The sequence below is a fragment of the Cebidichthys violaceus genome, unplaced genomic scaffold, assembly GCF_023349555.1.
Source record: "Cebidichthys violaceus isolate CVI_PGR_0920_01 unplaced genomic scaffold, fCebVio1.0.p SCAF_17, whole genome shotgun sequence".
Classification (NCBI taxonomy): Eukaryota; Metazoa; Chordata; class Actinopteri; order Perciformes; family Stichaeidae; genus Cebidichthys; species Cebidichthys violaceus.
Genome location: NW_027176340.1, coordinates 10,564,102 through 10,589,714, shown reverse-complemented (window position 1 = coordinate 10,589,714; position 25,613 = coordinate 10,564,102). Strand labels below are relative to the sequence as shown.

General features: G+C 42.1%; 1 protein-coding gene across 2 annotated transcripts in view; it reads left to right on the top strand.

Moving 5' to 3' along the window:
* igsf21a (immunoglobin superfamily, member 21a) overlaps nucleotides 1–25,613 on the top strand; it is a 194,875-nt gene that overhangs the window by 76,848 nt on the left and 92,414 nt on the right. For both annotated transcript variants that reach the window (XM_068712572.1, XM_068712571.1), the window contains exon 3: nucleotides 22,436–22,557. In XM_068712572.1, coding sequence (XP_068568673.1) covers nucleotides 22,436–22,557 — 122 coding nt within the window. The remainder of the gene's footprint in view (nucleotides 1–22,435; nucleotides 22,558–25,613) is intronic.

Genomic DNA, 25,613 nt, shown 5'->3' with positions numbered 1-25,613 from the left:
AAGTGTTTTTCTTAAAAAATCCATCAACCTCATGTCATACATTTCTTTCAAAATAAACTTCCGTCCTCACAGAAAACAACTTAGTTAGGTTTAGGCAACAAAACGTCTTGGTTAGGTTGAGGAAAAGATTGTGGTTTGGGTTAAAATAACACAAGTTACGTGACAAATAAGTCAACTTTGACTTTCATTTCACACAGGGCGCCAACAGCGGTCTCCTGGCTCAAAGATCATTGTCTTGTGTTTCACCCATCCAGCCCAGTACCGACATGGCGTGCATTTATTGGGATCCACCCACTTTACCCATAGAGTCCAGTAGAGGGCGGAGCCTGCGTTAGCTAGAACCATGGATACAGAAAGAGAACTGGATACAGCTTTGGAGGTGAGGCCCCGAGGCGCATGAAGAAAAAAAGTCAATGACATCACGTGACAGACCCGGATGTTATAAATCCACGATGTGGCCGCTAAATTAAATTTGCTTCAAAATCCATCGCTCTTCTTTGAGGCTTGGTTAGAACAAACGTTACAATATTGTAATCCAAGTTCTGCAGGTGAAGCCCTCTACTAAGGGAGCCCAGATGCTGAGTCTTTCCATTTTCTGCCCTTTTATACTTCTACTCCAATACATTTCAGAGGGAAGTATTGTACTTTTTTCTCCTCTCCATTTAACTGTTCATATACTACATACAGTTGTGGTCAAAAGTTTACATACACTTGTAAAGAACATAATGTCATGGCTCTCTTGAGTTTCCAGTTATTTCTACAACTCTGATTTTTCTCTGATAGAGTGATTGGAACAGATACTTCTTTGTCACAAAAAACATTCATGAAGTTTGGTTCTTTCATGACTTTATTATGGGTTAACAGAAAAAGTGACAAAATCTGCTGGGTCAAAAATATACATACAGCAACATGAATTAGCAATTTTGGTGACTTAGAAAGTTGTGTCAATGAAATGAGCTTCATAGCATGGCCTCTTAACTTCTTGTGAGTGATTATGAGTGACTACAGCTGGTGACTTCTCTGAGGCCATTTAAATAGGGCTCATTGGACACAAACGCCCACAAACGCTACAATGGGAAAGTCAAAGGAGCTCAGCATGGATCTGAAAAAGCGAATCATTGACTTGAACAAGTCAGGAAAGTCACTTGGAGCCATTTCAAAGCAGCTGCAGGTCCCAAGAGCGACAGTGCAAACAATTGTTTGTAAGTATAAAGTGCATGGCACTGTTTTGTCACTGCCACGATCAGGAAGAAAACGCAAGCTATCACCTGCTGCTGAGAGAGAAAATTGCTCAGGAGGGTGAAGAGTCAACCGAGAACCACCAAAAAGCAGATCTGCCAAGAATTAGAAGCTGCTGGAACACAGGTGTCAGTGTCCACAGTCAAGCGTGTTTTGCATCTCCATGGACTGAGAGGCTGCCGTGCAAGAAGGAAGCCCTTGCTCCAAAAGCGGCACCTTAAGGCTCGACTGAAGTTTGCTGCTGATCACATGGACAAAGATAAGACCTTCTGGAGGAAAGTTCTGTGGTCAGACGAAACAAAATCGAGCTGTTTGGCCACAATGCCCAGCAATATGTTTGGAGGAGAAAAGGTGAGGCCTTTAACCCCAAGAACACCATGCCTACCGTCAAGCACGGTGGTGGTAGTATTATGCTGTGGGGCTGTTTTGCTGCCAATGGAACTGGTGCTTTACAGAGAGTAAATGGGATAATGAAGAAGGACGATTACCTTCAAATTCTTCAAGATAACCTAAAATCATCAGCCCGAAGGTTGGGTCTTGGGCGCAGTTGGGTGTTCCAACAGGACAATGACCCCAAACACATCAAAAGTGGTAATGGAATGGCTAAATCAGGCTAGAATTTAGGTTTTAGAATGGCCTTCCCAAAGTCCTGACTTAAATCCCATTGAGAACATGTGGACAATGCTGAAGAAACAAGTCCATGTCAGAAAGCCATCAAATTTAACTGAACTGCACCAATTCTGTCAAGAGGAGTGGTCAAAGATTCAACGAGAAGCTTGCCAGAAGCTTGTGGATGGCTACCAAAAGCGCCTAATTGAAGTGAAAATGGCCAAGGGACATGTAACCAAATATTAGCACTGCTGTATGTATATCTTTGACCCAGCAGATTTGATCACTTTTTCTGTTAACCCATAATAAAGTCATGAAAGAACCAAACTTCATGAATGTTTTTTGTGACAAAGAAGTATCTGTTCCAATCACTCTATCAGAGAAAAATCAGTTGTAGAAATAACGGGGAAACTCAAGAGAGCCATGACATTATGTTCTTTACAAGTGTATGTAAACTTTTGACCACAACTGTATGAGCAATTTATAAAATATGATGCATTCTTAGAAGAACAAACCAACAGTGTATAAAATAGTTGAAATTAGATCAAACTTAACCAGCTTTGGCAATGTGTGAATGCATCCATAATAATCTTCCAATGGTATGATACATATGATAATATATCACTCCCAAAGGAGGTATTCTGCCCCTGTGTGTGTACTTTACTTCTGATACTTTTATAAAAGTGAAATTCTGAATGCAAGACCTTTGCTTGTAACTCTACTCTTTACTTTACTTGGCACTTTGATTTGATCAAATATAAGAATACTTATTTCACTGTTTCTACAGTGTAATAAGCATGCACTTTTAAGTACTAATGTGTACTTGACATGTCAGTGGTGGAGTCTTTACTCTGTAGAATACAAAGTGGTAATACAGCATTTTATTTATATATCAGCTGAGGCACACTCCACTAAGCCTCCCTGGATCATCTCCCCCTTTTACACACAAGTTGTGCTCCAATACCCCCTGATTTACAAATTGAACACTTTGTTTAATCCCCCTTTATCCTGATGTGATCCAACCATTTAGAATCAAACGCCAACAGAGATATCTGTGTTATTTAAGTTTGCATGGTGTCAGTCTCCCTTGCTGATGCAGCACATGTGTGACGGACCCTGATTGATCAGCCACAGAGGCAAAGTGTTATGTCAGTGGCCCATTTATCCACTGGATAAATAGAAGTATTGACAAATCCGCTCACATAGTCTCCAACTAAAGGCTTATGTTGCTGTGGATTTGTAACATTCTTGGTCAAGTCATAGTTGTGTTATGTAAATGTATGGATAGATGAATGGATAGATAAATAGAAAGAGAGGCTTTTAAGCCATTTTATACCTCCTAGCAATGTTTACGGTGGGGTCAAGCCGGCCTGACTAGACAGTCTAGTGTTATAACAAAATAGAAAAATTGTTCCTGAATAAAACTGCAACCTGCACCAAAACCATCCTCAAGCTGCCCAGTTTCAAGGGAATTCCATTGTCTTTCTTTGTTGTATATGTTCCATCATATGTCACAGAACATGTGAGTAACTCATATATACTCGCATATTTCACAGCAATCTAAATGTATAGATGTGTTTGTTCTGCTCATACCTGAACAGATTGGCTCTGTTGGTATGAAAAAGTGTGCAATGAATAAGGATGACAATTCCTGCTGTTAGTGATAAGTAAGGTTCATACCCCATGGAGCGATACTACTTTGAGGTGTCCTAGTTAAGATAAAAGCTTGTTTCAAGGCCTTGATTTTGGATTCACAAAACTATGGGAAGTTTTCTTTTCTTTTCTTTTTTATTTATGCAGCACCAGTGTAGTTGCAAAAAAAAACATAGCCTTTTTGGATTATAGCTGCTTTAGATGCAAGTGGCACAGCTATATTTCCCACACTTTTAGAATTCCATTTTATAGTGACATTTTACAGGTTATTTACCGCTGTCAAAAATCTGCTATGCCCAGAACACAAACAATGGGGCATTGAAACCAGCTTTCAGAGCAGAGTTGATTTTGCATTTCATGCAGCGTCACACACTCAGTGAAACATACCTCTTGAGTCTCCTTGGCATTAAACAATGGTAGACATTTATTTTTTCAAGTTTGATAAAGCACAACGCCAATCAGCTGTAAAATACAGTTCTATTAAATGCCAGTACATCCTCTGAGCTTTTCTTTCTTTAAAGGGAGTGTGCGTCAGAACATTGCCAACTGATGCATTTTATAATGTTAATGAACTTGTCAGAGTCTGGATGATGCACACAGCATACAACACAACAGCCTGTCCTTCCCTCAACACGCTGTTCTTTGCAAAGCCCTTAAATATTAAGCATGTGTGTGTGTGTGACAAGAGCCAGTATACGTAAAGTGTTTTCATTAATTGGAACTGAGATAATGAGCTCACCACGTAACCACAACCTCTCCTGATTTCTTTTCTATGTTCTTTATTTTGGGGCATTGTGCCATTGTCACAGTATATCCTTAATAGCAACAGACCAAAGGCTCTCGTATCTTATTTTGGTTGAGAATTTCATTGGTGTCACTTTTGAAATATGCTAAAAGTCTTAGAGCTCCCTTTCATCTCGGGTCTTCTTCATAATTATTGAGAAAGCTGTGATATTGGGCTGCATTTGGAGGCCTGCATCTCAGCTGGGATTTTATATGGTCTGGGTAAACCCTTTTTCTAACCGATCAAATAACTGAGGCATTCTGCGCAGTTATTTGAGACCACGCAGCATCATGCAAAACAAAATCCTTCATTTTTTTTTTTTTTTGTCTAAAAAATCTCCAACTGTGAAACTTGTTTAGATTATTTGCATTTGTTTTAGCATAGGTCTAATTTGTTAACGAAAAAGCTTACTGAAGCTCGCCCCTGTTGACCAAGTCACAGCAGAGTGAGCACCGAGAGCACAGAAATCATTGCCAAAAAAAACCTGGCAGTGATACAGTTTTCATGATCACAGTCTCCATGTGAGCAGTGAAACATTAATGCAAGTTTATGTCTGTTTCCTGTCATGTTATCTGGTAGCGTGTGAGAGCCCAACCTTTAAGCATTTTGATGGAAAACAAGATCCCCTGATAAATTTGGCATGTCTGCCTGTTTTGCTTAGGATCTTTTTTTTTTTTTGTACCTATGATATAATCACTGGTGACACTGTGAAGCATACGTTGGGTTTATGAAAGAAGCTTGCCATGCATCTGCAACATGCCATCGCAGGAGTATTCTCAATTAAAAGCTACATGTTCTAATCTTGTTTGACGCAACCCTGACGTAGCTGTCCTGACATGTACACTCGAGCGGTAAATCACTCTCTGATAGACTCCCATACACGGTCCACTGCGGACCTGGCTCCAGATTACTTTCAGTGCTACAAGGCAACATGCACAGCAAAATATCAAGGCAATAAAATAGCTTTAATGTTGCTACGACAAAGTAAATGAACTGCGGTGTCAGTAAGTGGACAAAGTGTGCAATTTCAAATGATTTCTTAGGTTCTTCTATTTTTTATACATTAACATAGCTAGAGTTAATTGGCAATCTCTCATGAGTTCAATATGTACGTAAACATTATATAAAGTGTATATCATGCCTTCACTCAGTTCAACCAAATAAATGCATACATTTTATTTAAAATTACCTGGCGAGAACTTGATTCACATGCAGCAGAGTGTCTTGCCGCTGCGGATCAGGTATTTAAAATGTCTTGTTGTTTACTGGTTCAATTACATCGTTCAAATGGGCACATAAAAGGCAGGGATACATAAAAAACAGTTTGAATTTATGGCATTAGATAAATCTGCCACAGGGTTGCTTTATGCATCTTTTGGAAGCTGTTAAGATATCTCTGAGGCAAGCCATTTTCTCCCCAGTATCAGACGCATGCACTGAATGTACGGCTCAAACGAACTCCCTGATAAATTGAGTTGAGACCAGTGACAGAGAGATAAACTGAATTGTAAAGCAGCTGTGCTGCATTGATAGAGTGCTCTGACACCAGCTGGCCTTTGCAAACATCTCCACCGGGACACTTTCTAAAAGATAAAAACATCTGATTGGATCCATCAATGTGGCTTAAACGCAGATTCCCCCCCTCCCCCCACCCTCTCCCCGGCAGCCTCACATTTGATTGGAACATTTGTGTACCTTGATAATGTGTTGACATGTCAATTTCATCCCTGCAGTCCATAATATGCATAATGTAGAATACTTGGCTAAGTGAAATGAGCCACCCTGCTCAGTGAAACTAGGGGACTGTGTGGGCACGCTGGTTCCCCGCAGCTCTTTCTTTGTTTCAGATTTGCTCATCAAATTTAAATACTTGTGGGGTTGGCAAAAAATACAGGGCCTTTATTACAGAAACCCACAGTTTATGGGAAGATTTGTTTCCCTCTGCTGACAAAGGTTTGAAAAAGAAAGTCTTCCCTTCCTTTTCTGCCTTTCTTTAACCGATTGTATGGAGCTCTAAGCTGTCAACAAAATGATTACTTAGTTTGTCACCAACTTGACCATAAAATAATGGTATATGGTAAAAGAGCAATTTCACTTCAAGGTGTTTTCTGTCCCATACTTAGCTAATTCACAAGTAAAAGTCATGTTCTTACAATCATCTGGACAAGCAGCCATTAACTGGTAACAAGGTTATGAGATGACCAAAGACCTTTTGTTGCTTTTCATGTTTTTATTCCTGCACAACTCAACCATCACAATGAACTAATGCTCTTAGCCGCACGCATTTCCTGTGGCCTGCATTAATAGTAACAAATTGCTGAAACGTTCCAGGTGAACTCCGTAAACCCCCATCATGTAAATTCCCTTTTCCTGCATGCGGGACTCTCAATACCTGCACCCCACAATTAACAATGACCTCGACAAAAGTAACATACTTCAGTTGCGCTTGTAGGACCACAGCTCCGAACCCTAGAGTGATAACAGAAAAATACTCCTTTTGTCCCGTTCCCCCTAGCGTATTGTACTCTATAGGTTTTTGCAGCAGCGGTCTGTGATTTCACAGTACACTAAAATATTTTCCCAAGGCCTCTCTCAGTGAGGAAACTATCTCTTGTTTCCACACATGCATTTGACAGCTTTTGCTTGCAGCAGACTTAAAGTGATGTGCACATCACAAGGAAACAAACTAATGAGAGGAGATTTGTGGATGGGGAAGAGGGAGAGAAAGAAGAGACGGATTATTTTCTGCTACACACAACTCCCTCTTTGTCGTGTTATTATTGTCTGCTGCTTTATTAGCCAATGTTGCTTCAGCACACAGAGCCTTAAAAATCCCTCAGGTCTCACCAGATGACCAAAACTTCCCTTAAACATGCTTTATATTGCTTTAGTCCCCAGATGATAACAAGGTCTCATTGGCACTAGAGCTCTTTTTCCTTTTGCGTGGCAAGGCTGTGGTTTCCTGTTTCATTGCTACAAGCAAGTAAACATTTTATGCCTTGACATGCTCACATTGTTTTTCCCTGAGCTTCTTTTCTCTAATTGGAAACCATTGTCTTTGGTGACTCTAAAGACCGGTTCCCTTTCAGATGAACTGCTCTAATGAATGCGTCTCCTTGGACTGCAGATTTCAGTAGACACAGGAGCGCGCAGCGAGTACAAAAGCTTGAAGGGGCTTGAGCTTGTGAGGGATACTCTACCTTACAAAGTGCTTTGTGCAGCTGAGATGTATCTGGTGTTCATCATTAGGCCAGCTGATGGCTTGTTGTGAGGAGAATGTGCCCAGAAGGAAAAGGACAGAGATCAAATGGGCAGCTAGTCTCCCAAGTCTTGTCTGATTAGTCGTTCTGTCCAGACGCCTCACACTGAGATCACACTGGGTCTGGCTTCTGCGTCCATCTCAGCACCAAAGAATGATGCAAGGCAATGACATACACTTCTGGCACCCAGGGGGCATCATTTCCCATGCTCTTATCATCCGCTTAGTACCCACCATCACGAGCCAGGTTATCTCAGTAGCTGATCGTGGCAAGAGGTGTCTTTGGCAACCTGACCCTATAGAAAGCCAGCAATATGGTGGACCCTTTTTAGTTTTACAGTGTTTCACAGAAGTTGGAATGAAATGCAAAGTAGAGAAAAACTAACTGGCTGCTACTCCTGTTTAGAATCACGTTAAAAGCATGAAATTGTAGAATTAATGTCTCAAAAGAGGTGTTTTTGGAGGGAGGGACTAAATATGAGAATAACTTGGCCTTTCATCAAATTAAAACACACTGCGAATGGTTTCAAATTCTAAGATGAAAACACAGACAACTCTCACACTGGACAAGTCTATGGTTGCTACCTATCAATCACATAGAACACACGCCCTAAAGCATACCCTGCTTCATTGTCTTTTTTACTCTAATTGGGACCGTAGTTTACTAAATGATTTTGAGTTTTACCCATTTTTAAACATCTTCATCTCTGGTTGCAGACCACCATTGCTTTATGACAATATTGGGTTTGGCGTATTGTTGCATCACTGTGATGTACCTCGAGTTGTTTAGTGTTTAATTCATTGGATAAGCCAAAAGCTTGATAGGAATTTTAAAATACTGTGATATCTATCCACCTCAACCATCCCTCATGGTAAAGAAACGAGGCATGGGCCTTCATCAATTGAGAGGAAGCTGCTGCAACATTCTTTATATCGGCCTTACTCATTGTGGGGGTCGGGACCCCACCAAGGAATCGCAAGACACATCTCAGCAGTTGTGAGACGGTTCAGAGAACAGCAATTAACTGAAGCAGCATAAAATGTAGCGCTAGACATAATCATACTTCTTTTTCCACAATCTAAGTTTTTTTACTTGTGAATTACTGGATATTTTAAAGTTATTGTGCCTCTAAAATGTATTCAAATAGAACTGGGGAAGAAATCCCTCTTAAGGTCACGCAGTAGATCCAAGAGACATCATGCAACAGGGGATTATGGATCACAAGTTTTGGTTTTAAGGCATCACGAGCTTCTAAAGTTCCCTCTTAACTTTCATTGAGCAAGACATTGTGTCCCTGACCAGCAAACTGTCCATACTAGCAACAAACCAGACACAACTTTTTATTTTTATTTTAGGAGGGTCAGATATCTCAGCCTCCCAGTTTGATAACACACCAGGGAAATGCGGATTAAATGTGCTGTTTGGGAAAACGAACGGTTATCATTGGAGACCCTTTTATGTCAACGAAGCTGGTGTCAACATTCCCACAGGGGAATCATTTTATATTCTAATTATAACTGCTAATAATATTTTGATACAAGCAACAACTCTTAATTTAAATGTGTGTGTGCGTGTGTATGTGTGTGTGTGTGTGTGTTGGGAGGTTGACGTAGCTCAGTTTCACTTATAGCTCTTCAACAAATAATTGGCTTCCACTGTGAATGCATGATATCCCTGCTAACAGACGCATTATGCATGATTTCCGGGACTACTCTCCCATTTGACCTCTTGTTTACTTCGAGGTAATGTTAAGATTGGATTCTCCTTCTACTCCAATCAGTATTGTTGTTGTTCTGCATAAGAGGATATGTCTACCATTCCCTAATGACACCCTTGTACAAACTGAAATACAGCTGTATCATATGAAACACGCGCCAACATTAATGAAAGTGTGAGTTACCAACTTTACCCTTTCACTCATCATTTCGTTGTATTGATTTGACTCACTGTAAAATCAATAGCTCTGGGGTTTTTGTTTTCTGTACTAACTGCCAGTGTTGCTAAGAGGCACCTAATTTGTGAATCATCAGGGCAACATTTATGAAGTGGTCGGCTTCTATTTCCAAGAAAGGCACTTTGGAGGAAAAGGCCGCACTCTGCTCGAGTGGACATAAACTGGAGGAGTTAAAATGTGTAAATGTACACAGATTAACTAAAAAGATGTTGTCATGAATCTGCATGAATCACTGGCGGCAATGCAACAGATGTTAGGCACCAATTTACACACAGTTTTGGTGTTTAATTAATACAGTGTTTATATTTAAGTTAGGATACGAATTTACAGAGAACAATAAAGGTATCAGGGTACGGCCAAATCCTGTCTGTGCTGTAGACATCAAGACAAAAAGATAAAGCAGTGGAACATGAGATTAGTCGTGTAGACTAAATGAGGAAAATAGAGGGATGTGATATTAAATTAGAATTTTTGTTCCTCAGTACTTAGCTCAGTTGAATGAGGAGACAAAGTCACCCTGGAAACGAGCATTAGGAGTAAATAATATGAGCCACTGTCTGCTCCCTCAATTTAACTCAAGCATGTCTTATTAAAAATGGAAAAAAAATGGCCCATGCCACATTAAGGATTAGAAATTTGTTTTTAAGCATGAAATGAGCCCTGCGCCGTACGCTGTACAGATGAATGTTTCAACCAACCCGAAGACTGTGGATTTGCATGACACACAGAAAAATGTAGTTCAAATATGAACATTAATCCCCCAATAAACTGTCTTAACGCTTCATCGCCCTGATGAATAAATGAGAACGCATATGAAAAAAACATTCAACTGAATTTCCAAAATACACCTCACAAAAAAAGCAGCGCTGACATTATCTGTGTGGGACCCAGTGTTTTTTGTAGATGAAAACAATCATTCAGTTGGCTTTAACCTTTTAAATTTGTCCTGCAGTAATCCCTACGTGATTTTCTGCTTTCAACCAATGTATGTCAGAGGACTGCTCCAGTGATACATTTTCTCACAGTATGAAGACACAAAATGCTTCATCATAATAAAATGTATGAAGAAAACAAAAACCTTTTTGTCTATTTTAGCATTCTGCCAAATTCAGCCTTTTATTGTTTGCTCGCGACCTGCTTTATGATTTATGTGTTGAATAACACCCCCTATATATCCATCAACCAGCAGATGCAGATGGTGGCTACAGTAATCTGGAGGATAAGGAATAAAAACAGGGGGGGTGGAAAGAAGTGTGAAGCTGACAAACATATGCAGACTCGTTGTGTCCACAGTGGCCACGATGTCTTTTAACACCATCTGTTTTCCTACTTGTGTGCCCTTGTGTGCTAAAACCCATCTGTGATGTAAAGAAGAAAATGGACCTAGGTTTGGTGAACAAAACTGCGTCATTAGTTAGATAATGAAACAATTATTTGTCTTTATTCCTGTACTAACTTTAACAAGCTGGTAACCAGTCAGACTTTTTAAACAGATCTCTCACACCATAAGAAGACAGATACCGTGCTGACACGTACAAAAATCGCCTCGGGTATTTTTGGCAAAGTTTGTCTTGTATTAGCTGCTGCTAGAGTTACTGATGCCCACTGACAAGTTTCATTCGGCAATTATGTGTTGCACAGCTTCATTTCAATGTAAATTGTTAAGACAGACGACAGCGTTACTCATTCCACTTATCTTAACTTCAAACTGCTATCTTACCCGCATTTAACGTCCATATTTCGTACGCAGCCATTGAATTGCACGCTGCCACACAGCTTGTGTTTCATGCATGTATGGACTTTGACACAATACATTATCAGCGTTGAGGGCAGTCATCCTCATTCCTTTGAATTTTGTAATTTGCACATCAGGCAACATGCATGTAACAGTAGTGGGGACAAAGTGGCTCAGGGTGAAGTAAGGCTGCAGTAGCCTCGAGGTCAGATGGGCTTAGCAGTGATTCAGACAGCGAAAACAGCAGATCGGAGAATGGGGGGAAAAGGGTTGGACATGTAATGAATGAAACAGAACACATGTAAACTAGAATAAAGTCATTATAGTCATTCAACCAGAGAGGCACATGCATTAGATACCTGACTAAAATGTATTTAGGGGCCTTTTTGACGATCGTCATGTCTGTTTATTTAAGGTGACCTTGTTTATTTAAGGGGGTGGTACTGCAAGATGCTTAGAAAGTTTTACACCTCCAACCACATGTTGGCAATACCAAGCAATCCCTGCAAAAACCCAGCAAAACTCATGATTATGACCAGACCATACAGTATGTTTGAACAGCTGAAGAATGTAAGAGTTATAATGCCTTTATTATTACAATTCAAAATTTGACATCAGAGTGTTTGTGTCCATTAGGGTTCAGTGTCAAAAAAGAATTGTTAAAATGTAGGTTTATATTCATCAAGATATTGCCAGTGGCTTATACAAAGACAAAGACCAATGGAAAGAAAATTATTTTGTTATCTATTATACATTTTGTTCATCAATGCAACTTCAAGTTTCTCTTCACTTCCCCTTCTGTGTCCTAAAGTTATTATTAAGGGTGGGAATCACCAGAGGCCCCACGTTACAATATTATCACAATACTTATGTCACAAATCTATCTTATTGCAGAGGTGTATCTATGTTTTCACACAGTTTCACTTAATCATTTTTTTTGCATTTTTGGCATGTATCGATTAAATATTGCCACGCAAAATATTGCAATGCTATGCTGTATTGATCCCCCCCCCCCCCCCAACCCTAGTACTTGCCAGTACTGCCGGTTGACAGATAAAGATATTGTCAAAGGGAGGTGTGAACGTGGAGTCACTTAACACATTGATCAAACAGATTAAGGACAATTGCCCACAATGATGTTCTCCCCTTGGTGCTGCATCTCATTACATGCCCGTCCTTGATGGAACTATGTGATATGTAGTTGAAGTCACCATATTACATAATATACCACTAATTGCTAGTTATGCAACCCTTGCACCTTGCACTTCTGCCTTTAAAGTTTGCAATAATTGGATGCTTTATTCAGTTTTAATGCCTGTTATTGTGTTTGTGCGTGAGTGGGTATTATCTTTCTCTTTAGTTCTCTTTCGCTTGTGTTATTTTTGGAAATATTCTGCACTCTACGATAAAAAAAATGCCCTTCTTCCTCACATACCCGTGATTGTTATCATCAAATCGCGGCAATAAAAAACCTTCCTCTCAATTCATCAGCAGGGGGCTTTTCCTGTGCATGCATAGTTTTTTTCAGCTGCGCCGTCATTAGCATTCTGAAATGGTTAGCATTTACAGAGAGATGCCCAGAACAGCTTTCTATTGTTAGCTAATCAACTTCATTGAGCAATTTGGTTGTAAGAGCTTTGCTTAAGGGCATCTCAATGCTAATTGTTGAGGTAGATGAGTGATTCCTTGCCCTGATTTTCCAAACCACTCTTGGAATATGAACTGGAGCCATGCCATTCACGGATGCACTTTTTTTTTACTCTAGCACCACTCAAATTTATCAGCCTTTTTCCATCTTTTTCTTAAACTTTTGTGTGCTTAAAACTAGCCCAGGCAATGCTGCCCTGCCCTGTAACTACAGAGTATGATAACCAGTATACTCTAGATCAACTGTCTTTAACAAGACTGACATGCTTTGATCTCATCACATCCTCACTGCCATCCCACAGACAGGCTGTCTTCATCAGAATGACAGCAATAATAACCATCTCTGGATGGCCTTCTCTCAGATGGCTTTAGATAACACACATGCATAACGCTTAACTGCCGGAATTTATACCCCGGCTGTGCCTGACCCTCACTCGGCTACCTCCAGGGTGCAGCTGGTCTGTTCCTTTTGGTGGCACAGTTTTCATGAAGCCCAGCTCTAATCCCTGTATGTAATCCGGCAGTACCAGCAGCAGCCAATCACAACCCGTTTGTATTCTGTAATATTGGAATGAAAATGCTTGACAGCAGAGCGGGAGCATGTGACACCAGTAACGGGCCAGAGAAAACGTCTACTGTTATGATGCTGTCCCTCTGTACTTTCATTTGTATATAGATGGTACTGAAAAGTTGTACTGAAGACCACCACATAGACACATTGAACCTAAAATACAGATTTCAACAAGAAGTGACGAAAGAAATGATTATGAGTGATGGTTATTGCACAACAAACAAACACAGGACTTTCAGCCAGAGGACCACTGTTCATGTCCCATGTGATACAAAAAGTAAATGTTAACTTTTCTCTTGTTACATAACTCTACATACATTATGCTTGCCATTTAACGTTACATAAGGGCGGTTGTTACGTTGTACCGCCACATAGTACTGTAACGTAGTACCGTAACGGTGTACCTTCACAATGTTTCATCACGCTGTTACATTATCATTCTAACATAAAGAAATGATCTGCTTCTTCCATTAATAAAGCAGTGGTGTTGCCATACCTAATCACTAGGTCCATAAAGTTGTCATTGCATGTTTGTTCAAGTGCGATATGAGGCTGATATGAAAGGCAATTATGAAATCTATTTTTGGTTCAACGTATCCCGTGGTTTGCAGAAACAGACACAATGACAACAGCTTTTTCTGGTGACTGGCTTGGCCAAAGCCTGTTAAATTCCTGTCAAACTCTGAACCTACTACCCTGTAAGGTATGGCTAAACTCACTTTTCCTGTAAATGTAGCACCCGTTTAAATTAGCCCGGCATTGTATGATGAGTGAACCTGAGCATCAAAGGTACTGTACATGTTTTCTACCAGCCTGAGTTAGCTGTGGTTCCCCACTGAGAGTAGTGTCAGGCAGCAGGAAGAGAGGAGCCTGTCATTTGAAGCATGAAATCCCTTTAACCAAGTCCTCTGTCACTCAGCAGCCAGTAGGGGAGCACAGCATGCAGAGCTGTAAGCGCACAGGTTAAGAGGCAGGGCCACCAATGCTGCTGGATCTGTTTACTGAATGAAGATCAACATTACGCAGCACATCCACAGACACAGCCATCACTTATGGACCTCCTCAGTCAGCAGGCATGCCATATCAACACCTCAGCGTTCCCCTTAGTTACACTTGGCAGCTCTAAGTGCTGCAGACTAATAAAGTTAATACACAATGCACTTTTATCCTGCTGCATCGTACTTTGTGTGGTTTATTACACTTTTTTTAGGTACAGCACTTTGCAACACTTTCTTCTGTATTGTCCCCAATATATAATGCTTTGTGCTCCATAAAAGCAATGACAGCGAATTTCATCTCTTACCTCACTGGGGCATGGTGCGTTATTGTTGTATCCTAGCACTCCCTCACCTCACATACTGCGTATCTCCCAGTGTGCAGTGCTGCTGTCTGCCCGTTTGTTACAGTAGCTCAAAGCCTCAGAGATAGCTTGTTGTTCCTCTGAATTTAATGGAATGGAAAGGTCCTCTGCTTTACCACCTAATGTCGATCATTGTATTCTATATTGTAAAATATCTTGTGTTTTCTTTGATTTTTTTTTTATTACACTTTGCACATTTATCAAGACATTAAACATATTTTTATTGTTTCAACAAGGTCCATACAAGACGTTACAATTCACAGAAGAAAAAAATTAAATAAATTTAAAGTCACTTGATTTCATGTGTGAACGCCCCATCCTGCTCCGAGAAGTGACGTCTGGATTTTGTATGAATTTTGCTCTTGCATACAGCAATCATACCAATTTTACAAGTAAGACAATGCCTCCCAATGCTTCTGCCCTGTTTCAAAAGGACACTTTGTGAGATAATGATATTAGGCAAATTAGCACGGATATGAAGGGAGGTGCCAAGCTGGTTCATGACAATGCTCTGATCGTCTCTTTTGTTGCTGCTTGTCTAAGTCTTTAAATGAGGGACTGAATGGGAATAAATCTCATTAGGATATTATTTGAGAGCTGTGCATGCTGTTCATTTTATATAAGTGTTAGACTTTTAGATTCAGATCACAAAGAAATGCTAGTAAAATATGAATGAGCATTTCTTTAAACCCCATTATCATACTTATGAGACACCACGTGGAGAAGATATTGTTATTACTCAACCCTATCTTAGAATAACATTGACTCCGTGAGGTCCTCCATATCTTTAAACATGGAGATTAGATGTCTTAAAATGCCATGCATTTCATATTCCATCTTTTATCTCTTCCTAACCAGCTTGGACAAATACTATAAAAAGACTTACTGTAGTGATTCTCTGACTGCTGCTTGAAATTATGAAGCAGGATTCAGGTTGAATCTCTCACAGTTGGCCTGCAGTGTGTTAGCTGAATTTCCTCCAGTGGCTGCTGATGCAGCTGCAGTCTATAAATAGGTCCACCCCAGACAGGCGGAGGGAGGAGGGCATTGGTTAACCCCTGAGACCCAGTCCTAATCTTACCCCAATAATAGGCAGCATCATTAGAGAGTCAGCTCAGCTGGCTGGACAATAAGGATACGGGGCCCCCTCCGTCTGGAGAGATCTTGGAATTATCACATCTCAAGAGAGAGCCTTCAAACTTCCTCCTTGTCTGTCGTAGACACTGCCACAATGCCAAGGAGGGGTAGCTCATTCTCTGCCACCCTTTCCCATCTTTTCATATCTCCAGATTGCCGTGTGTTGGTTGCCTCTGTGTGCCTTGTATGGATTGCCTGGCCTGGATTCAACAAAGCAGTTGCAGCAAAGCTTTGCTTCCCCAACAGTGCTTTTCCGCAATCAAAGAGTAATCATCTCCCTCTAGTCTTGCCCTCCCTCTTGTACAGCCGTTTTGGCACAGTTTGGCTCTTTTTTTCCCCTCCCACTCTCTCCCATTTCTATTCCTTCCATAGTCAGTAATTTTATATCACAAACAGGTCCCCTTGTGGGGATAGGAAAACACCCACTGATGTGCAGATTCTTTCAGATTTATTATACAGGGGTGTACGGGTCAGTCTTAATTAAGAAGTGAAATCATTAAGGAGGGATAGATAAAGAGAGGGTGCCACAGAGATGACCTGTGTGTAGCATAAATCCACTGTGGTCCTTGTGGCTTCCAGACAACCAGAAATCTAACACCTGCATTATCCACTAGGTTTTTCAGCGGGAGGATTGAAGCGACTATAATGCTTGTTGGATTAGATGGACTGTGAAACAGGAGACGGCTGGATAATGTTTCCAACTCACCTCAGTACTTCTGGGCCAGCGGAGCGCTTTTGCTTCTGTTTATGGAGCTGTGTACCTCTTAAGTCAACTGCAAAGTGTTTGGATGGATGGGGGGGATTTGTAAACCATTGCTTAAAGTAGATTTACTTACTGATCTGTGGAAAAAAAAGCACATCGTCATTTTTTCCCGCCAAATTGTAATGTGATTTGTCTTTCACTGTCAATTGATGAGATGGGAAATACATTACTTTGAAAAAAAACTGATGTGAATGCCACATGTAGTCTTCATTTGCTCTGAACTGATGATTAAACTAATGCACTTTTAAAAACACTACAAATATCCAATCCCTTTTGAAGAGATAAGCCTAGCGCTTGTATCTTCTTCAGGTCTTCATTGGTTTTTTTTTCACTACACTTCTGGGAGATCACTTGGCAATTAGACACAGATGTCTTTTTCTCCTGGTTTGTGCTAATGATGTTTGAGTTTCCGGCTGTGGAATGCTTGGTCTTTTTCAGCTCTGCTAGCTGAGGTTATTGCTGATCGCACTAACTAATATTTCTGCCATTGGAAAACATTTCACTTAGTGTAAATAAAAGGATCTATTCTGGAAATGACATTCTGGCAGATGGTGGGTACTGCGTCAGTGGTTGTGTATCTAAGATGTCTGCTGGTGGAATGGTGGAAAAGCTGCCCTAGTGAGCTGCCATATTATTGGATGTAATCAAGCTTAGCTCACAAATGAATACAGCAGGTCGGTCTTATGAAAGGTCGGTGTCATCTTAGACCTGACAAGAGGACTTTGAACTTCTACAATGTGGCCAACACAGAGATGTAACTACAAAGAAGTGATACGGTTCTAGTTCAAATGTCAGAGGAGCTTTTTATGAAGGTCCATTGGATAAACTCTGACTGTTGTCTGTGCATATGCACCAAACAACAGTTCAGAGTATTCGGCCTTCTTGGAGACCCTGGACTCCATAGTTCTGCTGGGGGATTTCAACGCGCACGTGGGCAACAATGGGGATTCCTGGAAAGGCGTGATTTGGAGGAACGACCTCCCTGATCTAAACCCGAGCGGTCGTTTGTTGTTGGACTTCTGTGCTAGTCATGGATTGTCCATAACGAACACCATGTTCGAGCATAAGGATGCTCATAAGTGTACGTGGTACCAGAGCACCCTAGGCCGAAGGTCGATGATCGATTTTGATCGATTTGCAGATGTTTTGGACACTCGGGTGAAGAGAGGGGCGGAGCTGTCAACTGATCGCCATCTGGTTGTGAGTTGGGTCAGAGGGTGGGGGAAAACTCTGGACAGACCTGGCAAGCCCAAACGGGTAGTGCGGGCAAACTGGGAACGTCTGGAGGAGGCCCCTGTCCGGGAGATCTTCAACTCACACCTCCTGCGGAGCTTTTCTAGCATCCCTGTGGAGGTTGGGGGCATCAAACAGGAATGGACGATGTTCATAGCTTCTATTGCCAAAGCTACGGCGGTGAGCTGTGGTCTCAAGTGCCTCAAGGGGTGGTAACCCTCGAACACCGTGGTGGACACCGGTGGTCAGGGAAGCCGTCCGACTGAAGAAAGAGGCCTTCCAGGATATGTTATCCGCTGCCGTGAAGGAGGCAAAGCAGCAGGTGTGGGAGGAGTTCGGAGTAGCCATGGAGAAGGACTTTTGGTCGGCACCAAGGTGTTTCTGGAAAACCATCCGGAACCTCAGGAGGGGAAAACGGGGAAACATCCAAGCTGTATACAGTAAGGATGGGACTCTGTTGACTTCAACTGAGGGGGTAATTGGGAGGTGGAAGGAGCACTTTGAGGAACTCCTGAATCCGACTAATACGCCTCTTCTGTAGAGGCAGGGCAGGAGGCTGATGGGGGAGCATCATCAATTTCCCCGGTGGAAGTCACTGAGGTAGTCAAATAACTCCACAGTGGCAAAGCCCCAGGGAATGATGAGATCCATCTAGAAATGCTGAAGGCACTGGGTGTGGAGGGGCCGTCTTGGATGACATGTCTCTTCAACATTGTGTGGAGGTCTGGGACGGTGCCTAGGGAGTGGCAGGCGGGGTAGTGGTTCCCCTGTTCAAAAAGGGGGACCAGAGGGTGTGTGCCAATTATCGTGGTATCACACTACTCAGCCTCCCTGGTAAAGTCTACTCCAAGGTGCTGGAAAGGAGGGTTCGGCCAATAGTCGAACCTCGGATTGAAGAGGAACAATGCGGATTCCGTCCTGGCCGTGGAACAACGGACCAGCTCTTCACTCTCGCAAGGATCCTGGAGGGGGCTTGGGAATACGCCCATCCGGTCTACATGTGTTTTGTGGACCTGGAGAAGGCATATGACTGGGTTCCCCGGGAGATACTGTGGGAGGTGCTGCGGGAGTATGGGGTGAGGGGGCCACTTCTGGGGGCCATCCAATCCCTGTACGCCCAAAGCAAGAGCTGTGTCCGGGTTCTTGGCAGTAAGTCGGTCTCGTTTCCGGTGAGGGTTGGCCTCCGCCAGGGCTGCGCTTTGTCACCAATTCTGTTTGTGGTATTCATGGACAGGATATCGAGGTGTAGTTGTGGGGAGGAGTGTTTACAGTTCGGTGGGCTGAGGATCGCATCGCTGCTGTTTGCAGATGATGTGGTCCTGATGTCTTCATCGGGCTGTGAAGCAGTTGGGATGAGGATCAACACCTCTAAATCTGAGGCCATGGTTCTCAGCAGGAAACCGGTGAATTGCCCACTCCGGGTAGGGAATGAGTCCTTACCCCAAGTGAAGGAGTTCAAGTACCTCGGGGTCTTGTTCGTGAGTGAGGGAACAATGGAACGTGAGATTGGCCGGAGAATCGGAGCAGCTGGGGCGGTATTGCAGTCGCTCTACTGCACCGTTGTGACGAAAAGAGAGCTGAGCCACACGGCAAAGCTCTCTATCTACCAGGCAATCTTCATTCCTACCCTCACCTATGGTCATGTGAACTGGGTCATGACCGAAAGAATTAGATTGCGGGTACAAGTGGCTGAAATGGGTTTCCTCAGGAGGGTGGCTGGCATCTCCCTTAGAGATAGGATGAGAAGTTCAGTCATCCGTGAGGGACTCGGAGTAGAGCTGCCGCTCCTTTGTGTGGAAAAGAGCCAGTTGAGGTGGTTCGGGCATCTGATAAGGATGCCACCCACCTGGGAGGTGTTCCAGGCACGACCAGCTGGGAGGAGACCCCGAGGGAGGCCCAGGACCAGGTGGAGGGACTATATCTCCAAACTGGCCTCGGGATCCCCCAGTCAGAGCTGGCTGATGTGGCCCGGGAAAGGGAAGTTTGGGGCCCCCTGCTGGAGCTGTTGCCCCCGCGACCCGATCCTGGATAAGCAGTTGAAGATGAGATAAGATGGATAATTGCACATGGACTTTATTACTGACTGCCTTGTTTTTTCTTTGTCTTTCTTCAGAAGGCTTGTTCAACAAACCAGCCAGATGTCGTTGTTGCATGCTGCTAAAGACTAAAATAGACATCTATTGTATTATTTCATGTATTAGCGACCATGAGACGCGTTGACAAGGTGAGCAGACTAAATATTTCTTTTACCTGCTAACGAGCTGAAACGTCGTCAACTCAGAATCGATGAAACGTGTCAGTGCCATGTGTAAAGTCACACAGTCAGTTGTTCACAGCCACTGTTGCCTGAGGGCTGTACACTTCAATGGCTGTTTGAGGTCAGCTGGAATGCTACCGTTGATTTGCAGAACGCGTGTGTGCTGTCCAGTTGCAAAAAAAAAAAAAAATGCAGCTTTTGCAAAGCTTTTACAAAGATTTTTGTGCAGGGTTTCCTGAGTATCCTAGTTTGATGTGGCTCTGTTTTGCATTTGAAAACTCTGGTATGCAGATGCCAAATGTGGACGTAAAAATTTCAACAGCTGCTTACATCTTCATGATGCATAAACCTGAAACTTAATTTGACTTTAAGTGGCTGTTCTGCTGAAAGACTTAGGACAGCTCAAAAAACAGTAAAGAAAACACAAGCAAGGAAATAATGAGCATCCATAAAAATTATTTGACTTATTGTCTGACTTTAGTTGTTTATACTTAGTAGTAGCAAATTACTCTGTGACTGACAGGGACATAAGCAGATGTGTTTTGAAGATTGCAAATAGAACTGAATAAAATCCTTTTAAATAATATAAATATATTTGATTTAGCTTGCTCAAGCACTGTTCCTGTGTGAAATTGAGAAAGATAATAACAAGTAACTGTAAATGAACCCTTCCAATTCCATTGACAGTTTTGCCATATACTTTATAGATATCTTTATAAATGCTTGCCCCATACTGTACTAATCTGTAATGTGTATCACTTTATTCTCTGCGACATCTCATTATTAATCCAGTAAAATACGTGCTGCCTCTCAGCTTTCCATATAGGTGTCATACATCAAGGAAGTTAAGGATGGTATTGCTTTTAAGCTCTGCCAAGTCGTTGTCACACAAGGTGTTGTAAAGCCATGTCAGACAGAAATGTGGCTTGACTCCCTGGTGATGTTTCTAAAAGGTCCATTACTGTAACTACAGTGGGGGCACAAGTCCTAGTGGTTGGATAGCCCAACTTTCAAAAATGGCTTTGCTTTTAGAGGCTGACCCTTTCCTGTTGCCGCCCCGTGTTCTGCAGCTCTAACAGAAACAAAGCCACATCTTTTCCGGGTGTCTTCACCCAGCAGTGATGTGAACTGATATCAAAAAATGAACAGGAGGCCACAATACTCACAGGTCCACGACAGGGGTGTCAAATGTTTCTTCGCAAAACTCTAAAAATCATGTGCTCTACTGTGGGGATGCTACAGACAAAAAAGCTCGCAAGCATGCATACTGACCTTTTGATATTCTAAATCTGTAAAAAAAATGCTCAAAAACCTCCTTCTTATTGGTTACAGGTGATTTATTTCCACGCTCCTGCTCTTGGTTGTCTCAGCATTGTCAACTCCCTGTGCGGTACCTCTTAGCAAACTGAGCCAGAGGCAGTGTGCTTTCTCCAGAGGCGAAGAGGTTATACGAGTTACCTCACATTCACAGGGAACAATTGTTTGCTTATGTAAATACCATTTGGCTTTGTCTCTTCATGGGGCGATGTGTACATTATACATTATACAGGCTAATCATGGAATGCTTGGGCACTGTTTACCTCACTGAAGGGATTGGATCAGAAGGATAGCATCTTCACTGGCAAACAGAAGAAGAATCCCTGGCCCACCAACAATTTCCTTCTTCAAAGCAGCATTAGTGGCTCCATTAAAATCCTGTCACCCTTTTTTTCTTTATGGCTGTCTGTGGCTTCTGAGGAGAGGAGAAATCACAACCATTGAAATGCTAAGTGACTTCAACGCTCCTGTGAATATTAGAAAGGAAAGAACTACTCCGTCATCTGCCATGCACACACAAAAATAAGGATGAGACCCCTCCCCCCCCCCCCCACGTCTGCAGCATCTCGACACAAGCCATTACCTCTGCAGAAAGCTTGACACATACAGTACATAACACCCTACTGTGTCAGTCTTCATTAAGACTTAACCATGTGCACGAACACACACCGGCAGTCTCGCCGATGTTATGTCAGCAGGTTTTCAATCCCTTTCTTTTCGACAGTCTAAAGGATGAGCTTATCATGGCTGCAAATGAATCAATGAGGGTAATTGCAGGCAGGAGTGCTATCTACACTCCAGGCCCTGGGACAACAGTTTATACATAGGAGGAGCTCTGGGGGCAGAAAGGGTAGTCCCTTTCCCATTCATCATTAGAGAAATCATCTTATTAATGCTCTCTCTTTTTGCTTCACAGGTCACAGATGGAGGGACCATCAAGCAGAAAATCTTCACCTACGACGCTATGTTTAATACCAATTACTCTCACATGGAGGACTACCGCAGGCGCGAAGACCTCGTGTACCAATCAACCGTTCGGTGAGCCTCAAAATCAATAATTTAAAACTGCATACTTGCTTAACTCTGCTCGTACTGTGTTACATGCTTTTGCTCCGCTCATGAATTAGTCGAACTAGTGAATTGCAACATTTTACACGTATTGTATAATCAAACAACCTCTTGGTACTGTGATAAATGCACCATGATGAACTCCTACTCAGTACTACACAACTTCATTCCCAGCCATCTGCTGCTGGTCAGACCAGGCCAGACTGGAGTGACCGGGCAAAAGGGTCAGTGCATTATTACATGAGGACAGTAGGCATCGGCAGGACTCTAATCAGCAACTCTGCTCAGGATAAAGAGTTCAGTGTTAAAGATTTAGCTCACATCTGGCCATGCTGGTCCTTATTCCCTGCATATACTGCAGGTAGCACAGCCCTGCTCGGGCATATATAGAGGCTCACCCATCTACCAACGTGTCTGTGATCCATCGCAGCACAGCCATGCTGTGCATGCAAAAACAGGTTTTACTGAGCGAGAGTAGTAGGACGAGGAGTCAGCTGGCTTTGGTTGGCTTGATTACATTACATTCTGGGGACTATCTTCTGTTACCCCGGGCCCCAAAAATACGGCTGGCAGCTCTCTGCCCATCTCCTCATTTCTTGGTCCCTCTGCTCTGGCTCTCCTCCCACATCAGATACCCCTGTCTGAATGTCCAACAACACAAAGGAAGTACTGGCCGTACATCGCACCTACGACTTCATTTAAAAACCAGAATGCTTCCGTCTTTGCCTTTTCGTTTTGTTATGATCCTACTTTCATCGTTCCCTTTCGTCTTATCTTTGTCCTGCTGCTTTTGGTGGATTTTGCTCATGTACGTTTCTACCTCTTTGTGTTTTTATTTTCTCTTTTCTTCCCTCTTTCCCTCTTTTTTTCCCCCCTCATGTGTGGTGTAGCTGCCCAGCTGAGGATGATTTATCTGGACAATCCTACTATCCCTTTGGGAGAGTATAGGCATCAACACAATAGAATGGCGTACACACTTACATGCACATGGACATGGGAACATGAATGCCCACACAAACAGAATACATAACTCCCCACATCCAGACATCCACCCCCACGCAAACGCACACACATATAAATACACACACATACATACGGAGAGAGGAAGCGAGAGAAAGTCTAGTACCAAAGGGAAAGGAGGAATTCAAAATACTGTGCATCTCAAACAGTTGGATGCTATCTTCACTGACCTGTATCCTGATCTGTATCAGAATTCTTAACCCGGTTTAGTCAAACAGAGAGAAATGTGGACTGCTGCCACAGTCACACCATTCTTCCAGTCAAGAAAAAAATCCCTGCAACTGGTCACGGTCCCATATTCATGGAGTAACACAGAAGCTCAACAGAAATGCTAAAAGCAGAATTTTTACACGGTATAATCTCCCATTTCCACCTGAGAATGGTAAGGCTTCTGTACAAAGCCTCAGCAGACTGACAAATCCACTTGTACGACCTAAAATAAATGCCTCGATATTCTGTATCTTTTATAAACTGCAGAGCATTTTGTTGAAGACTATAATTATTAGCTTTTACTTTTTGTAGAATACTTTTCCCTCACAGCAATATGTGATTATTGTGCTATAATAAAGTAACGATAATGTTTCTCCTCACATGCCAGCTTTCAATTATTAGACCATTTCAAGAGTGATATTGATTTCATCTAAGTCTTGACAGCTTTTCACAATCTTTCAAAGACTGGAAGCAGCTGGTACTTTTGCTGTATTTAAGTGCCAACGCATAGAGGCATAGTTCTTGTAAGATTAATGACAGATTTAGCATGTAGACGATGGCACTTAAGTTTGGAGGACCTCCAGTATACAAGCTCAAATCACAAGAGCAGGAGTACGTCACAAAAGATGAATGTAGTACATTGAGGGCATATGTAGGTTTCGTAATACCAATAGTACAGACTTTTTTAAACATATGGTTTTGTGTTTGTGTGCAATGTCCTTCCCATGCAGTGAATGGGACTTCACAGCCTCTGTAATCAACGAAAAGAGATTTATATTAGGGCCATTCAGGCCTTTTCCCACCAAGTCTGTATCTTGGTAAGGAATTGTCGCACGTAAAAAAAACAATTATGACCTCAAGTTGTGTCATTAAACATTTTTGGAATAGGTCTGATATTCATATATTTTTTCATGTTAAACCGGCAGAGCCACTGTACACCCAAACACCGTCATCCAAAAATGCTATGCACTTTAAGAGAAGAAAAGAAAATACAGAGATGCAAAATTGAAAAATCAATTGTGGCAGATGATTGTAGAACAGCATGAAATTGAAGATGGTAAATACTGTTCGCCAAACAAATTAAGTAAGATTAAACGGTAGTGATTGTGCTCAAAGGAACTGCTATCAATTGCCCCCACATAATATATTCAGTTTCCTCTTACGAATTTTGCAACAAATAGAATAATTAAAACAGACTCTGTGTACAAGGTGTCTGTGCGTAACAATTTTTTTATTTTTTTGGATGACAGATTATAGAAATGGATACGCAAAAATACAGACTTAGTGTGCAAAAGCCTTTACTCTTGTTCTGGTAATGTCTCCATGTTTTCTACCAATTTCATCACTGAGCTATCCTCTTTGCATTTGTGTGCATTTGAATTCATGAATGCAATAGGGGTAGCAAACAACAGAACTCAAGCTTTGTGGATAAGAACAGAAAGATGGGCTACATCAGCACTTACTATAATGTAACCAACCAGCGCAAAGCCAATCGCACCTCCCTTGGCACTCAGAGAATCACAGCATTACCCTCATCATTTTGTTTCATGCTCATTCCAAAACATGGGTGACTACAAAGCCCTCTTTGCATCCCGTCCTCCAGGCAAATTGCCTGTGCTTTCCATCGAGTGCGTACTGACTTACAGTCGCCAGTCTTGACCCATTCAACCGTAATGCTTCAGGCCAGAAAGAGTATCCGACAATGTGCTAGTTAATTTGATGCAGAGATCGACTGGATGAGCTATCAGACGGCGTTCTGTCAAGACTGCTCTTTTTCACTCTCCATCTCGGCAGTT